General features: G+C 42.7%; 1 protein-coding gene across 1 annotated transcript in view; it reads right to left on the bottom strand.

Moving 5' to 3' along the window:
• The window catches only part of LOC134339471 (voltage-dependent P/Q-type calcium channel subunit alpha-1A-like), a 607,837-nt gene that overhangs the window by 133,497 nt on the left and 455,124 nt on the right, over nucleotides 1–19,216 (bottom strand). The window contains exons 27-29 of the mRNA XM_063036009.1: nucleotides 8,344–8,440; nucleotides 6,757–6,917; nucleotides 2,878–3,018 (exon numbers count right to left, since the gene is read on the bottom strand). Coding sequence (XP_062892079.1) covers nucleotides 2,878–3,018; nucleotides 6,757–6,917; nucleotides 8,344–8,440 — 399 coding nt within the window. The remainder of the gene's footprint in view (nucleotides 1–2,877; nucleotides 3,019–6,756; nucleotides 6,918–8,343; nucleotides 8,441–19,216) is intronic.

Raw genomic sequence — 19,216 nt, forward strand, 5'->3', positions numbered from 1 at the left:
GCAGCCAAACCACAATGCTATATTTCCTTTGTGAACTTGTGTCAAGAGTGGCAGGTTAAATTGCCCCAGTGTGAATGGGTGTTGGGAAAACTGACAGGAATTGTGGGACGAGGAAAGAAATGGAGGACTGACATCACTAGCTGTCATAGTCATAATGGGAATAATAGCCTTCTTTGAAATAACCCAAAAATACGACATTTCATTAACAAAAATCCATCAAATCTGAGATGGCTGTTGATGCAGAATGATGAACTGTTCACGGTAGTGATCTCCAAACCTCCATCTCGATCTTCACTCCTCAAAAGTCTGGGTCAGAATTTTAGACTATGCTCTCATTCATGGGCTTTCTGGCATTCAGCAACAGTTTCTCTCCATCCACCCACTTAATACTCTAGGTCTACCACCCCCTAAACTACTCACTGCTATGTGGCCCTAATGTTTACACTATTTCCTCAGCTTTTGGAGTCCTGGTTTCATGGTGGCAATTTGTCATTACTCTCCCTACAGGGCCAATACATCCTCCCTGAATTGTCTTGCTCAGAGTTCCCTCCAGTTCTCTGGGTATGATCCAGCCAGGGCTTTGTATCACTGCTATACTGTGGTGCAAACATTTATCCCAGATTCTGCATTTACTGCATGCACATGTCAGTGTAATTTATGTTCATCATGTTTGCAATGTTCTGTGCTACTATAGCAAAAGGCACAGTCTCATGGTACTTATACCCTGGGTATGTATACCCATGATAATAAACTTGAACTATAAGTATTACAAGGTCAGATGAGACAGTTACAAGGTAAATTTATTTTCAAACCATTTCAGTAAACATTCCTTTGCCCTGTGCACATCATCAAAGTGCAGATATTCCAATCTACATACCGCTGTCAACATACCACACTAAACCTCTGTGGGCCCCAGAAGTCTCCTTAACATACATTCATAGTGTTATTGGATAGAAAGTTACCGGACTGACATAGATCAAATGAAGAGCCTATATAAATCCTGTGTGCTGGTGACAGAGGGAGGGAATGAAATCAGTGTTTCATTTCCATTCCCCGTCTTCCCATACACCTTGTTGAACTGGGTAGCTGAATTCATTCAAAGGTGCATCGCTGTGATGTTTTAGACCTCTATCTCTATCCTAAATATATGTCAATCACAAATGCATGGTTTCAGAGCGACGAGCAGAAAATGCCGGAGGAACTCAGCAGGACAGCAGCATCTATGGAGGGGAATAAACAGTCGAGATGTTTGGCTGAGTCCTGTTTCTTCCCCTCCATAGATGCTGCCTCACTTGCTGAGTTCCTCCAATATTTTCAGTCTATTGCTCCAGATTTTTAGCATCTGCTGAATCTCGTTTCTGGATTTATTGTCACCAGTCATGAGGTCCATGTGAATTCTAAAGTTGACCGTATCTCTGCAGTTCTAAAGGATAGCAGTTTATTAGCAGATAACTAGACCAGCCTCGTAAAATCACTGGCTCTGAGAGCTACTCCCGGGCTGGGTATACTGAGGCAAGGAGCTCACTTGCTGATGTCCCAAAGCCCGAACACCATCTCCAGAACACACATGTGGAATCCCTGGATGTGAAGCTGGGTACCACTGGGGGAAACGCTGCCTGGTTTCTTGGCTCCCCTTTTACCACCCTGGACATTCCCTCCATCTGTCAGCAGCACACAGGATTTGCAAAGGCTCTTCTGTTGGTGGGTTTCAGTCCAGCAACTCTCTACCTAATGGCACAGAGTCTATCTTACAGAAAAGACTTCTGGGGCCCTAATGGACGAATACTTTTGCCTTTTCATTAACCACGAGTGATGACTGGAGGATAGCAAATGTCATTCCTTTATTTGAAAACAGCAACAGGAATAAAGTAGATAATTACAGGCCAGCAAGTGGCAGGGGAAGTATTGGAATTTAATTCCAAAGTCCTCATTAAAATACAAACTGCTGGAAGAACTCAGTGGGTCAGGCAGCATCCATGGAGACAGAGAGATTGTCAACTGCTCTGGACTGAGATTGAGAATATCAAGGGAAGATGAGAATCTGAGTCTGCTGAAGGCTGGAGGTTATAGAAGACAGCATGTTCTGGAGTTAGAGGACTATATATGTATGTGTGTGTGGGTGGGTGGGTGGGTGGGAGGGGGAACAGGGCTTGATTTGCTGTTATTGCTTTGTCACTTGGTATGTTCTGTTTTATTGTGTTCTGTGTTGTTCTGCCGAGCATGTGGACATTCTATATTGGTGACAGACTATGTGGCGACACTCGTGGGCTGCCCCCAGCACATCCTTGGGGAGTGTTAGTTGTTAATGCAAATGATGCATTTCACTGTATGCTTCCATCTATATGTGATAAATACAGTGGCTATATTTCATTAGGAGTTTGAGGAGGTTTGGTATGTCACCAAAAACTCTCACAAATTTCTGGAGATCTACCATAGAGAGCATTCTAACTGGCTGCATCACCATCTGGAATGGGGGAGTGGTGAGGGGCTACTGCACAGGATTGAAGTAAGCCACAGAAAGTTGTAAACTCAGTCAGCTCCATCTTGGACACTAGCCTTCATAGCATCCAGGACATCTTCAAGGAGCGATGCCTCAAAAAGCCAGCATCCATCATTAAGGACCCCCATCACCCAGGTCAATATATACTTATTGTAATTCACTGTTTTTTCCTCTATTATTATGTACTGCTGCTGAAAAGACAACAAAGTTCATGAAATATGCCAGTGATATTAAACCTGATGCTGAATCTGAATGTATAAAGAGGGGAGTGGAAGGGGTGAAGCAGGAGTGTGGATTTCTGCTGACGAAGAGGGAGAATAAAAAATGCTCAAGGTTATAAAGTTTGCAAAACGTTGCAGTTTAATAACGATACCTACTCTGGCCAGCCCTCTCCGGTTGATACAGTGAAGAGGGTGAGTAAAGCCCACAGCACGTTATCATAATGAAACTCGTATCGTTTCCACTCTCTTTTCTGTGCCTTAATATCACTCTCCCTCATATACACCAGGTACTGCCCTCTGAAACAGACAAGAGAGAAAGAAAATGCTTTATAGTTAAATGTAGCATTAAAGCAAATCAGAAAAACACTCAGAGCATTTTGCATACAATGAGCATACAGGATTTGTAGTGACTTGTTCCAGCCATCACTCTGTAACAGTGGTATCTCCACAGAACACTTCCTCACACAGAAAAATAAGTCAACTCAGAGCTGAATGACAGCTGCAGAACCAGCATTGGCTGCCTTATCGCAACAACATCAGCAACTTGTCCACCCTCACAGGAACAGCCTACCAGGCAGTTAATCTGATCAACCATTCAATTAGCCCCCAGCCCCTCTATCAATTACCTCAATCACTGCACTGTGAACACTTTAAACTGCCTTTCATAATGTTGTTTACATTGTAAATACATGATGGCATTTTTGCACATTTATTCCATATCCATACTTCTAACTTTATTTTTATATAAACCTTTATTCTTGATAATTGTTGAATGTTGTTGATTTTTGTTGCATGTCACACCCTGATCAACACACCACAGCAAATTCCTAACCCAGGTTGAGCACCCTTTATCCGAAATTCCAAAATCTGAAATGTTTTTCAAATGCTGACATCACAAATGGGAAATTCCACAAGACGAAGGGGAAGTTCTCAGGTGATGCGTAGGTCTCTGCGCAACACAGACAGTTCTGAGAAATGATCTGACATATGTAATGAACAGAAGTTAATGAAGATATCAATCGAGCGGATTTGTTAGCGTCAGAGTGAATAAATGCCACATAACAGTATGTTAGTCATGAAGCAAGCAAAGATGTGCCATGACAAACTGAAAATTGAAGGTATTTCTGAATATTCGGCAGGCTGGTTGCAGAAATTTAAGAAAAGGCACAGCATAAAATTTTCAGATTTGTGGTGATAAAGCATCTGCTGATCATGAAGCAGAAGAGAACTTCATTGATAGAGTTTATGAAGATCATCACTGATGAAAATTTAACGTGCTGAATGGCTGCATCAGTATCTCATTATATATTCCAAAATATGAAATACTTCTGGACCCAAGTATTTTGGATAAGGGACGCTCAACATGTATATGGCGAATAAAGTTGATCCTTGAATAAGAATAAGGAAAATAGTAAGACAGAGTGCTAATGAGGAAAGAAGGGTGAGATTGATCTCCAGAGTAGGTTAAAAGATCAGCATAACATCATGGGCCAAAGGGCCTGTACTGTGCTGTGCTGTTCTATGTCCAGACATAAAGTATGTAGAGCCATGGTAAAGGATGCCATGACTCTCTCTGTGCAGGAGCCTCCCTGTGATGACACAGGTATGCATCAGCTCTAAGAATCTGGTGGGTGTGACTTGCAGACATTAACAGTCGGGACAGCATGAACCATGGTTTCCTTCTGGGGTCAGAGGACAAATGGTGCTTCAATCACTTGGTGAGTCTTGACCTGGCACGCCAAAACATGCTCCTGCTATTGTACCCCTCACCAGGAATCAGGCTAAGAAATGGACAATGCAACACCACTTGGTCAGCCTGCTGCTCACAGACAAGCAAGACATGGTTCAGGATCTCATAGAGGCTGACTTCTGAGCTTTGGATTGATAACTTTGATGTAGGGATACAGTACACAGCAGTAACCTCTCACAATCAGTGACTGGGAAATGACCAGATAATCCTTCTATCATGGTGTTGAGAGTGGAGTAGCAAGATGGGCAGAAGGTTCTGCTCTTCTTCATAATCCCACAGAGGTCTGACTGAACAACAGAACCAGTATGGAAGCAGACGTGGTTATTACTGCAGCAAACGACCTGAGCCTGCAGCATACAAACCCCATGAGTAATCTTTGGACTTGTTGTATGGCTTGAAACCAAAGCATTCTCTCTCAAAGATCAAGGAACCGGTGAGAAGTGGTGGATAGCAGTGATTGCAGCCCAGTCCATCTCACAAACCAGCCTCTCTACCTCCTGCTGTCTTGGGAAAGCACCCAACATTATCGAGTACTTCTCCAATTCTGGCCATTCTTTCTTCTCTCCCCCCCCCCCCGGCCCCTCCCATTGGGCAGTAGATACAAAATTCTGAGAGCATGAACCACTTAGCACCAAGCACATTTTCTATCCCACTGTCATCAGACCCCTGGAAAGACTTATGTTAAAAAATGAACTCTTAGGCTTTTGATTCTCCAATTTGCCTCCTTGTGTCCCATGTACTCTATTTGTCTATCTACACTGCACTTTCTCTGTAACTGCAACATTACCTATATTCTACATAAGAGATTCTGCAGATGGTGCACACCTTGAGTAACGCCCACAAAATGCTGGAGGAACTCAGCAGGCCAGGCAGCATCTATGGAGAGGAATAAACAATCAATATTTTGGCCAAGACCTTTTCATCAGGACTAAACAGGAAGGGGGCAGAAGCTAGAAAACTCTAGGTTCTGAATTTCTGGCCTCTGCACCTTTCCTTTCCAGTCCTGATGAAGCGTCTTGGCCCGAAACGTTGCTGTTTATTCCCCTCCATAGATGCTGCCTGACCTGCAGAATCCCTCCAGCATTTTGTACATGTTGCTCTATATTCTACATTGTGCTTTCTTTTCATTACCTTGATATGATTATGTATGGAATGATTTTCCGGGATGACTTACAAAATAAAAACTTTTCACTGCATCTTGGTACATGTGACAATAATAAACCAATACTAATGTCACACCTGGAACACACCTGGTACAGACTTCAGAGGAACAGCAGAGTAGATTTACCAGGTATTACATAAACTAGAAGAGTACTTCCTGGAATTGAGAAGGAAGTGAGCCGATCTGATTAAGGTTTTCAAGAGATGTGCTCACATAATTTACTTCTTAAGGTTCAAAATCAGTTCTATTATCAAAGTACATATATGTCACCATATACAACTCTGAGATTCATTTTCTTGTGTACATTCTCAAGAAACCTATAGAATATACAGAAACCATAACAGAATTAAGGAAAGACCAGCAAATTAGGGTGTTCAACTAGAGTGCAGAACACAACAAACTACAAATATAAAAAGAAGAAATAATAATAATAGAAAACAAGCAATAAATATTCAGAACATGAGATGAAGAGTCATTGAAAGTGAGTCCACTGGTTGTGGGAACATTTCAATGTTGGGGCAAGTGGAGATTAGTGAACTTATTCCCCTTGGTTCAAGACCTGATGGCTGAGGGGTAATAATTGTTCCTGAACCTGCTGGTGTGAGTCCTGATGGCAGCAGTGAGAAGAGAACATGTCCTGGGGTCCCTGATGATGGATGCTGCTTTCCTGTGACATTGTTTCATGTCCTCAGTGGTTGGGAGGGCTTTACCCGTGATGGACTGGGTTTATTGGAAACCCAGCAAATCTCCTCTACTACATAGTCAGATCTGGAGACAGTCATTAATGCATTTAATGTCTCTAAGCTTAGATTAATGCCGTCTTCTTGTTGCTACCATCAGGGAGGAGGTACAGGAGCACGAAGACACACACTGAACATTTTACAAATAGCTTCTCCCCTCTACCATCAGATTTCTGAATGGACAATGAATCCATGAACACTGTCTCACTATTTTTGCTCTCTTTTTGCATTATTTATGTTTTTATATATATTTCTTATTATAATGCATTGTAAATTTTATGTACTGCACTGTATGCCTACAAAACAACAAATTTCGCAGCATATGTCAGTGATAGTAATTCCGATTCTGACACAGTGTATGTGCTAGATATTAAACAAAGTACCTGCAGTCCCGCTCAAACTCTTTGGATTCGTCAGTGCAGTAGAAGAACCTGCCTTTGAAGAGTTGCACTGCCACCACCGCAAAGATGAACATGAAGAGCATATAGACGATCAGGATGTTGAGGACGTTCTTCAGGGAGTTCACAACGCAGTCAAAGACAGCCTGGAAGGAGACAGCAGCAAAACGAGATTTTAAAAAAAAGGAAATGCTTTGTCCGAATCTTTGTCAATGAAGTCCAAGATTCATAGTGGGAATCTCGGTGAACCATTCCCTTCCCCTTCTCCACTCCACGAAACTCGTGATGTATAACTGGGGAATCCTGAAGCTGTAGCCAATGATCCAATGTTCCTCCACCTGTTGCTTTGATCCTTTCCACTGCCGTCAAATGAAAGCATCTAATATTTTATTATATACATGTTTGGACGTAATACTTTATTGCAACTTTCTGCAAGCAAGTAACTGCACAACCTCTGAAAGCCAGTTACAGCAAGATGACAGCAACAGCAGAAATGCACAGGAGTAGGTCACCCCACCATTCATGGCTGATCTACGCCAACCTCAACTCCTCTTCTGTTAAAATTCCCCACAACCCTCCATTCCTTGCTCTTTCAAACATTTCTCTATCTTATGATCTGGTCTCCACCAATCCCAGGAGCAAATAATTCTAAGACTCACTGCCTTCTGAGCGAAGGGCAAGATGTCTGCAAGTCCGGGGACTGGGCCAAGTGCTGGAGGTCAGAGGTCAGGGGTTTGGTGGTGGGCTGTTCTGAAGCTGGAGGCCTGGCTGGGTGCAGGAGTGAGTGGGTGGGTGGGATGGAAAGGGGCTTGTTTTGCTGTTTTGTTTCATTGTTATTGTTGCTTTTTGTATGTTGGCTGAGTGTTGTTCTAATGAATGTTGCGGGCATGCTACATTGGCACTGCAATGTGTGATGCCACTTGTGAGCTGCCCTCAGCACATCCTTAGCTTATGGTGGTCGTTAGCTCAAACAGCGCATTTCACTGTATGTTTCAATGTAAGTCTATCTATCACGTGACTGTGATGGATTTTATCCAAATAATTTACTGGCTGAAGGCAAAGAGTGGGAATAAAGGAGGCCTTTTCTGCTTGGCTGCTGGTAACTTAATGGTGTTCCACAGGGGTCAGTGTTGGGTCTGCTACTTTTCATATTATATATTAATGATATGGATGACAGAATTGATGACAGTGTGGACAAGACTGGTGGAGGAGCAGGTAGTGTTGAGGAGGCAGGGAGTTTGCAGAAGGATGGTCAGATTAGGAGAATGGGCAAAGAATTGGCAGATGGAATGCGGTGTATGGCAGAGCAGACTCAATGGGCTGAATAGCCTAATTCTGCTTCTACACCTTATGGCCCATGGTCTTAATTCATATGTAACTATCCTCTGCTCAATGCACATTTCTGGAGGAATTTCCTCCTTTTATTCACAGAAGCTGCTGCGGTTTCTTTTCCATTTGTTCTTTAATTGTACCCCATTTCCTAAGCGTATCACTCTCATTGGTGGGATGATAGATCAGAAGCCCAGTTGCACATCCCAGCCCACATCACAAAGCAATATTGATCCAGGTTACCTTCAGCTTGGGCAGCCTTTTGATGGTTTTCAGGGGCCGCAGTACCCGAAGAACTCTCAGAGACTTGATGGTATTCAGATCTTTCCCCTTGCTACCACTGACAAGAAAATGATGGAAGATAAGCACTTCATAGTACAATAGTAACAGCACCACAGCCTTGTAACTGGTTGCAAGTACACTTGCTTTTTATACATCTAACAACCTCAGATAACTTCTTAAATGTCACACTACAGTAAAATTCGACTTACTTGGAAAATATTGGAATTTTTTTTAGCTCATTCACCTAGAATCATTATGCCACATGGCAACTGTGATAATTATTTTTCTTCTGCATTTCTGAACAACCCAGGAGATGGAAGCATTTGGAAAGCTCAATTCATTATCGCAATGAGGGAAAACATGCAGCCTCTGATATGCTTCCTACTCGTCCGATAGACTCTCTGATGCGATACCTTCCTTCGTCCATTGAAAGTCATTGTTTAATGACTTTCCCATACCTTTTAGACCAAAAAGCTGTTTGACTTTGAGAAATGGGTTGAGAAGGTGGTAAGAATCCTTGCTTCACATAGACAGACACAGAAATAGAAATTCACTTTCAGCTTTGCATTAAATATGCAATGTAATGGCACTTGCATAGGGAATTCATGTATATTTTAGAGCAACAAACACAAAGTGCTGGAGGAAGTCAGCAGGTCAGGCAGCATCTATGGAGAGGAATAAGCAGTCGGTATATCAGGCTGATACCCTACATCAGGCCATCAACTCTGTTTACTCCTCTTCATAGGTGGGGCCTGGTTCCCCGAGTTTCTCCAGCATTTTGTGATTGTTGCTCTGGCAGCATTTCCAGCTTTTGCAGAATCTCTCGTGTTCCGGTACACTGATTCGTAATTCCAGATATTTTATATGATTCCATTTTTTTTCTTATGACATGTATAAGGACATTTTGACCCATCAGCTCACACAGCAATTCTGTTTCCTTACTAATTTTCTCTGTAACTTATTCCCATCTCATTCCTCCAGATTCGCCCACTCAGCGGCCAATTAACTTATCCACCCGCACATCTTTGGGATGTGGGATGCAACAGGAGATAATCACGGAGTCACAGGGAGAACTTGCAAAACTCCACACAGACAGCACCGGAGGGCAGAATTAAATCCAAGTCATGGGGTGTGAGGCAGCTATTGTGTCGCTCTTCCAAATTATAACCAGATTTCAGAAATTTAATGGCAGCATAGTGATTAGCACAATTGATTTACAGCGCCAGTGATCACCCACCTGGTTTGATTCCCACCTCTGTAAGGAATTTGTACATTCTCGCCGTGATTGTGTGGGTTTTCTCCCAGTGCTGCAGTTTACTCCCACGGCCCAAAGCCATATGGATTAGGGTTATGAATTGTTGACACGCTATGCTGGTGCCAGAAGCATGGCAACACTTGCGGGCTGCCCCCACCACAACGTATGCACCGTGGTGGTTGTCGACACAAAGCAGGGCATTTCACTGTATCGTTCAATGTACATGTGACAAATGGAGCTAATATTTTTCTTTATTCCACTACCGCATACATTTAGTGATGTATCTCATAGTGTACCCCTAGCCCACAGAGAACAAAATCAAGGAGCCTCTATAAAAACCTCAGCTTGGCTACAACTATTAGCCAGGTTCTGGCCAACACATCAAGTGCTGGAGAGGGTACCAGGTGATGGTACCAGGGGTGCTGGTTTCCAGTTGGTTAAGAAGAAACTTAATAGATCTGTTCAATTCATGGAATAGCCTAGCGAAGGACTTCCCAACCTGGGGTTCACGGACCCCTCTGTTAATGGCAGGGGTGGGAACCCCTGGTCTGGACAGAGTGGATGTGGCGAGGATATTTCCTGTAGTGGGGGAGTCTAGGACCAGCGGGTACAGCCTCAGCATACGAGGATGTCATTTCAGAGATGAGAAGGAGTTTCTTTAGCCAGAGGATGGCCAATCTGTGGAATTTATTGCTCCGGATGACCCGTGGAGGCCAAGTCATTGGGTATATTTAAAGCAGAGGTTATAGTTGCTTGATTAGTTAGGGCATCGAAGGTTATGCAGAGAAGGCAGGAGAATGGGATGAGAGGGATAATAAAGCAGTCCATGATGGAATAGTGGAGCAGACTGGATGGACTGTTTGGCCTAATTCTGCTCCTATTCCTTATGGTCTTAAGGGATAGTCCAGGCAATGTGAATGGGGAGAAAGAGTTCCCAATGATACAAAGGTCAAAAACCAAAGGGGACAGGTCTAAGGAGTTTAATAAAAGAGTCGAAGGTAACGGGAGAACCACTTCATTATGCATGGAGTAGTTATGACCTCTGGCAGAATGACTGATGTAAGCAGTTCCAACAAAGGAAATGCACAGATACTTGAAGGAAAATACATTTGCAGGGCTACAGTCACATAGTGGGTGATGGGAGTGACTGGATTGCTCTGCACTGAGCCACAACAGGATTGATGGACAGAATCGCCCCCTCCTATATATAATTCCAACATCCAAATTAACAGCAAAAGACTAGGTAGAATCTGACCATAAGGAGATATAAACTTCTTGTTAAATGGGCCATTGGACCCATCCCAGAGTTATTTATCCATTAGTGTAAATTGCAATCTGTTGTGTAAAGTCTCAGACTGAAGGGTAATGGCTGTTTTGGGATATAATTGAAACATTCAATTTAAAAATCTGGACATTTTTAATAATATCCCAAACCACTTTAAACATATGCAATACCTTCAGCAAAAAGAGATTAACCAGTTAACAGTTATTGTGAATTATAAATTTGATTGCTTAGTTGCAAGTCTAGAATCTGAAGGGTAGGATTTGGAATAGAAAACATTTTGTTAGGAAATAGACCAAAACAAAACTTAACAGTTTAAAAAATGTCTTTAGAAGATAAACCACATTTATATTTTTCTAATCAGTTAAGAATGCTTATGTTAGAAATGGAAATTATGTTGGGAATATGATGTTATGAAAAGCTCACTGTTCCCTGTCCCAGCCCCCCAGCACCCATAGTTCACTGACATGGTGGCTGCATTATTGTGAGTTACTGTTATCATTATTGTGAATTTTTATTGTGTATTAAAGGCCAGATGATTCTTATTTTAAGAATATTTCAAATGGCTTTAAGTCCTAATAAAGTACTTTTAGAAACGTAGTCGCTTCGCAATCTAAGAAGCATGTGGCTAATTTATCCAGATCAAACTTCTGCAAACACTAGATGATCTGTGTTACTGATGTTGATTGAGGGATAACCATTAGGCTTAAACCATTGGGATCTTTTACATTCACCTCCAAGAACTGGTGGGGTCCTGGTTTACAACATTTGTCCAGTAATAATGCAGCACTCCGACAACATTACACTGGGAACATCAGCATGGATTTGGAACTCTAGAATGGGGCTTGGAAAGTGGGGGGAGGGCAGGAATGTGGGAAATGGAATTCAATCCGGACAAATGTGTGGCTGTGAAATTCACTCAGATAAACACTCCATGGGAATATAATTTAAAAATGTAGTGAAACATAGTAACCTTAGAGTGGACGACCATAGATCGGGGAAGGCAACGGGACAAATTGATCATGTGTGGGATATTCCAGTGACTAAGTAATAGAATATAAAACCAGGGTGGTTTTAATGGAGCTGGAGAAGACATTAATTGAACCACAGCTAAAGTACAATAATATTGATCTGATCCCCACAACATAAGGAGGATGTGATGAACTGGAGAGGGTGCAAAGGAGATTTATTAGGATATTGTCATCATGGGAAAGTTATAGTTATGAGGAGCTGCAGGACACCAATGCTGCAGATTTCTGATTCAAGGTAATCAGGCATTTTCAAAAGGGTATGGTAGCTACAACGAGAGTGTAGAAGAGAATCACTAAGATGCTACAGAGTCATGAGGTTGCGCAACACAGAAATAGGCTCTTAGGCAGTTAGTCCATTCCAACCATAATTACCATCTAAACTAGTCCCTTCTGCTTGTGTTTACCCCCTATCCCTTTAAACCTCTAAACCATTCCTCCATGTACCTACCTAAGTGCCTTTCAAATGCTGTTAATGTACCTATTTCAGTAACTTCTTATGCTGACCACCCTCTGCCTGAAAAAGGTTGCCCCTCAGGTTCCTATTAAATCTTCCCTCCCTTATTTAAACCTATGGCCTCAAGTTCACGATCCCCACTCTGGGAAAAAGACTGGGTGCGTTCTCTCTATCTGTGCTCCTCATAATTTTATACATGTCCATCTGATCACTCCTCATTTTCTGATGCTCGAATGAAAACAGTCCTAACCTACTCAGGGGAGGGAGGGGAGGGAACGTCGACTCAGACCAGGAGAGGCCTGCGTTGGGCATTTTCATGCCTTACGAGGCGCAGATTGGAAGTCTGTGTGGGGCACCACTCCTCGTACAGACACTAGAGCAATGTGTGGTTAAGTGCCTTGCTCAAGGACACAAACACGCTGCCACAACTGAGGCTCGAACTAGCGACCTTCAGGTCACTAGACGAACGTCTTAACCACTTGGCCACGTGCCCAACACAACCTACTCAACCTCTCTCCATAACTCAGTCCCTTCAGTCCCAGTAACATCCTGCTAGGAGTCCTCTGCACTCTTTCCAGCTTAATGCTGCCTGGAATGGAGGGCTGTAGTTATAGGAGTGATTGGATAGGTTGTGTTTATTCTCAGTGGAAAATAGACAGCCCAGGAGTGATCCTGTTAAGATTTATAAAATTATGAGTGCATAGATAGTACAGTACAGGTTGCCTAAAGTTTTTATAGCCAGGAATATTAATGGGGATAAGCTCCCACTACCTATTAAATGCTCCCAATGGTGTGTGCCTCAAATAGCCTCTGACAACCAAGTCCAGCTTCTGGTCTTCATGAATAGCTTAGTTATTAAGCCCAGTGGGACCATTTCTACTGACAGGAGAAGGAGCAAAGGCAGGTTACTGCCATCTTGAAACCAGTAGCTTCGAGCAGATGGGACTCGTCTTCCACAGTCGGCAGTTCATCTAGCAGAAGGAAAACTCTGATCTCAAACCTCCAGTGCCTTGCAGCTATATCCACTCATGGGGAGGGCTTTCGGAGTAAACCCTGAGGGAAAAATCCGAAGCTGGAATCCCTAAGGCAGTCCTATGTCAAATTCAACACTAACTGGCTAATCTTGTGACGCTGCTGGCGTCAAACTGTATTGGTCTCTGCTGTTCTTTTGGGTTCATCAGATGTGTGGAGAGGGGAAGCCTGCTACATGGACAACAGCTTGCTCTCCATATTGTCCTGCCTTGGCTTGCATTTCTAGAGAGCTAGGATGGTCAGCCCTGACCAACAGAGGCCTACCAGATCGCATAGAGAGTCAGAATATTTTGCTAAGGCAAGGAATCTAAAACTAGAGGGCACAGGCTTAAACTTAAAGGAGAATTAAGGAATGTTTTTCACAAAGGGTGTTGAGTGTCCGGAACGAGCTGCTAGAAGCACTGGAGGAAAATAGAAAAGGTGTTGGATTGGAAAGGCGTAGAGAGATATGGGCCTAATGAGGTTAATGGAATTAGTGCGGATAGGCATCATGGTTGGCATGGATGATGTCGGCCAAAAGGACCCAGTTTTGCACTGTATCACTTCATATTCAATTCTATTATTGATTGATCAGAAAATTTTTGCTAGGAGTGTAGTTTTATCCTGTATCTTAAATTTTTAGTCGTGATTTATGAATCCTGTAAGGGCAAATTCTGCTACCCAAATGTTGTAATGTACTTTGTGCACCGTACTTTGATTTCCAGAAGGTACTTGATTAGATGTTGGATCAAAACTTATTGCAGAAACTAAAGTTGATGGTGTAGAAATAACACACTGAGGTGGAAAGATTGAGAGGAAATAGAGAGTGGGTCTTATTCCACTTGGCCAGATCTAATCAATAAGTTGCTGCAGGAATTGGTACAATTTATATAAATGACTTGGATAAAGTTATCAAGGTATAATTATGCTGAGGATACAAAAATTGGAAAGAAAGTAAATTGTGAAGCAAACAGGAGCAAGCTACGAAGAGATACAAATAGGTTGAATGAGTAAGCAAATGGAGTATAAAGTGGAAAGGCAGTCCATTTTAGCAAGAAAAAATAAAATAATCACATTCTCTGAATGGTGAGAGATTGCAGAACTCTGAGATACATGGGGATCTAGGCATCCTGATGCACGGATGGCAGAGGAATAACAGAAAGTTGAGACACTAGAGGCTGCAGTTGCTGTAACCTGGATTTCTCGGGCTTGAGAATATTAGTGTTTGTTGCTAGCACAAAAATCGGAAGGTTAGACATGGGATTGTTAATTCACAAACACAGTGGACTCTGCATTAAAGTAGGATGTTAATGCTTCATTGGGAAGCAGTTGAGAGAAGGTTTGCTGGACCAATAGCTGGATTGGACAGACTGGCTAATGTGGGAATGCTGGACAGGCTAGACTTGTATATGTTAGAGTTTGGAGGTTTGAGAGGAACTTGTTAGAAACATGAAGGATCCTGAGAGCCCTTGACTGGGTGCATGTGGATAAGATGTTTTTTCTTCTTGTGGAGTATCTAGAACTATGAGAGAACACAATTTCAAACTAAGTGGCTATCTGTTTCAGACAGGGATGAGATAAAATGTGTTCCTTTCAGAGTGTTGGGAGTCAGGATGCAAAGTGTGGTGGAATCCAAGTCTGAATCATTTTCAGGCAGAGGTAGGTGGACTCTCAAGGATAAGGAGGTGAAATGTTACCAGGGTCAGTGGATAAGGGGAACAGAGGTAAGCCGGATCAGCGACAATACTATTGATTGGCTGAGGAATCTCAAAGTGACCAAGTGGCTGCTGATAAGCGTGATTAAGCTATCCTCAATTTGGTGATAAACTCAGGATGTGTTGGCTGCAGTCCCAAACAGCCAGAAAAATCCCACTCTTGCGTCAAGGATTGAGAAGCGGTTATGTACAGGGATTGTTCAGTTAGCACCAATGTCAGCCTACACCCTTCAGGAGAATGGAATAGGTCTTTGGATGGCTTACTGAGGATGAGCTCCTTCTAAGCTTTATTTTCTATTGCAAACAGAAATCAGGGTAAAGTGAAACGATGCTTTGGGCCAATGGGTTCGCACAGAGTATCCCTCTGAAATGTGACTCGAAGGCACTTCACTTTCTTCCATGACAGTATGCAATAGTTCTTTGTTGGATTTTGTACAGGTGTAGGCCACTGAATCTGACTTGCTCTCTTCCTCACAGTTACCATTAAACACAGGGAAAATCATAGATTGCAAGGTGTTTTTGGGTACATTTCCTAGGGACATGGTAAACATATACATAATCTTGAACATATGTAGGCTCCTGAATAAAAGAGGATACCTGCACTCACTTGCCCCATCATTGAGATGGTTCCCACAACCAATGATCTCACTTTAAGGACTCTTTATCTCATGTTCTTGTTATTCATTTCTAATTGCATTTGCATAGTTTGTTGTCTTCTGCGATATTGACTGAGGGATTGGCGTAGGGCATCTGAGCAAATTCCCCTTGCTGTTTTCTGAAATGTGGCAGCCCTATCTTTCCCAAAGGGGGGAGGGGGGAGTGTTTGGTCTAAAATCCTCATCTGAGCGATAACACTGAGCAACAGTGCACAATGCCCCCTCAGTTTTGCACTGTGTGTCAGCTTAAATGTTTATCGCCACGTCTCTTGAACCCTGAACCTTCAAAACTCAGAGCAAGAGAGAGACCCCCAGAATCCCACCTACAACCTACAGATGCAGGGCAAGGCAGGATTCTACAGAAGAGAAAAGAGTGGGCAGGAACATGACACCATTTTGAAAAGAACACACATGTGCAGGTGATCTTCTGCAGCCTGAGTTGCAAAGAACCAGCTGATGTTGCAGACAGCACCTGGCTGTCTATTCCAACCCCAACAGGACAGGACTGTACACGTCTGTCCCGACCACGACAGGACAGGACTGTCAGGTGTCTCTGCTGATAAAACACTTGGATCTGGTTAGACCAGCCCAGGTCAGCACCGGATTCAGGTGAGGATGACTTGCTTTGATTTACAAATCAGTACTTGGAGTCTCACGTTGAGGTTGTCACATTTACAGCAATGTCAGGTCAAGCATCTTTAGTCCAGAAGCTAGGCTCAGATATTGACCGGACAGCTGGGATTTGGATTGGGATTAATTTTAAAACCTGTGGATCAAAGGATGGAGATTCCAGTGAAAGCTTCATGATTTCAAAGTGACAAGTGAAATGATTGAGCTGAACTAGATGGACCAGTTCCGCTGACAATCTGTAGACATTTGCAAGAGTCTTTGGTGACTTATCAAATATCCTCAGAAGCACTAGTCTCCCCACCATTGAGGACATCCTCAAAGGTCGGTGCCTCAAGAAGGTGGCATCTCTCATTAAGGAGCCTCACCACCTGGAACATGCCCTTGTTTCATTACTACCATCAGGGCAGGGGTACAGGAGCCTGAAGACCCACACTCAGCGTTTTAGGAACAGCTTCTTTCCCTCCGCCATCAGACGTCTGAACAGACCATGAACCCACGAGCATGACCTTGCTATTCCTTTTTCACACTGTTTACTTTTTATAGTAGCTTTTTGTAATGTTTAATGTATTGCACTGGTCTGCTGCCAGAAAACAACAAATTTCATGACATATATCAGTGATAAAAAATCTGATTCTGATTCTGAATTCTACACTGGCCACACCATCACACAAAGGTAACTGAAGTCATTTTACACATAGAATCAGTTATGGTACTCCAGAACGGTCTAGCACAATAACAAACCATCTTGTACTCAGGAGTAATCAAAGTTGTTTTAAACAGAGAATCATTTACGGTGCTCCAGAACAGTCTAGCACAATAACAAACCATCTTGTACTCAGGAGTAATCAAAGTTGTTTTAAACAAAGAATCATTTACGGTGCTCCAGAACAGTCTAGCACAATAACAAACCATCTTGTACTCAGGAGTAATCAAAGTTGTTTTAAACAGAGAATCATTTACGGTGCTCCAGAACAGTCTAGCACAATAACAAACCATCTTGTACTCAGGAGTAATCAAAGTTGTTTTAAACAAAGAATCATTTACGGTGCTCCAGAACAGTCTAGCACAATAACAAACCATCTTGTACTCAGGAGTAATCAAAGTTTTAAACAGAAAATCATTTACGGTGCTCCAGAACGGTCTAGGGCAGCAATAAACCATCTTGTACCCAGGAGTAATCAAAGTTGTTTTAAACAGAAAATCATTTACGGTGCTCCAGAACGGTCTAGGGCAGCAATAAACCATCTTGTACTCAGGAGTAATCAAAGTTGTTTTAAACAGAGAATCAATTATGGTGCTCCAGAACAGTCTAGCACAATAACAAACCATCTTGTACTCTGCAGGACAGCAACAGAATCACTTATTAAACAGCACACAGATACATACATAAGGAGAATTTGAACTGAGAGGCAAAGAGAGAAATACAGAGAGGAATAGAACACAGTGCAAATTTGCTGACAGTATTGCAAAGAAATAGAACAGATATATTACCCCATAAGGCTCCTGATCCAGCAGGGAAGAAAGATGAGAAGAGAGTCAGTGTGAAGAGAGGACACAAAAGCTTGGAACACGAACTGCGTGCACAGAGGAGAATGAGACTAAGGAAATAGGAAGCACAGTTATAAAACCCTGAAGGAGCAGAACAGACATGGCGGCAAAAAGGGAAATGGGACGTTGGAGAAGCAAAGCGTAATTGCCCCCTCCCGCCCCCTGGTAACGTTAGCCATGCTACAGTGCAGTACTCATTCAAGAATTGGCCACACTTCCAGCTGTCCTTGGCTCTCTATGGGGAACTTCATCACAATGAAAAGCTCACATTCACACTAATCAGGTTACCTTAACAAAACAACTTAAACATCGGTCCGGCTCGTCAGCAGTCTGTGCTCACATTACTCCAATTATCAGACACTGAAGAGATCAGATTTAATTATGATGGAAGAAGTTGGTTTAGCTAAACTTCCAGTATCTTATTGAATGTGACGTGAATGCAGAACAGCATCAGTGGAGAGCAAAGACATTTTTATAACACTCGTTCTGTTCAACTGTAAATCCACACAAGTGGTTACAAAGCAAAATAGACCATCCAGCTTTTACAATGCAAAAATTTTTAAAAATCCATCTCTTCTAGTAATAAAAATCACAACAATGTGAATGTTACAAATAAAATACTAACCGGCATCCAGGTTGCATTGGAAATCAAACAAAACTCAACAGAAGCAACTGATTTGCTATGATTGTTAGTGTATAACCCACAGATGCCTGTTCAGTATCCCATGTTTCCTGTTTCCCCCTTGTTAGCCCCTCTGAAGATTTGGGCATGCAACCCTCTCTAAAAAGCTCCAAGTAGATGTCCACTGCACGTGGCTTCTGAGGTTCTGTCCGTCTGTGGATAAAACATGAATTTTCCAGAGGATGGGTACCAATGGTAGCAGAAAATCACCTTCCCCATTCTTCCCCTTTGCCTAGATTGGACACTCAGCGCCCTTTTAACTCTCTCACCCCTCGGAGGTGGTGGGTGCAGAAATTTCATTGGGCATAAGAGGAATGCAGAGCACAGAAACAGCACGCAGGGTGCCCGTGCAACGAAGTTCGGAGCAATAAAGCATTAACGGTTGAGCCACTGCAGTTATTACATGGAGTGATCCACCTCCACTCCCAAAAGTGGTAGCACAGTGGTTAGTACAACGCTTTACAGTACCAGTGACCCAGCTTCAATTCCCTCCGCTGTCTGTAAGAGTTTGTACGTTCTTCGTGACTGCATGGGTTTTCTTCGGGTGCTCTAGTTTCCTCCCACAGTCCA

The sequence above is a fragment of the Mobula hypostoma genome, chromosome 29 (genome assembly GCF_963921235.1).
Source record: "Mobula hypostoma chromosome 29, sMobHyp1.1, whole genome shotgun sequence".
Classification (NCBI taxonomy): domain Eukaryota; kingdom Metazoa; phylum Chordata; class Chondrichthyes; order Myliobatiformes; family Myliobatidae; genus Mobula; species Mobula hypostoma.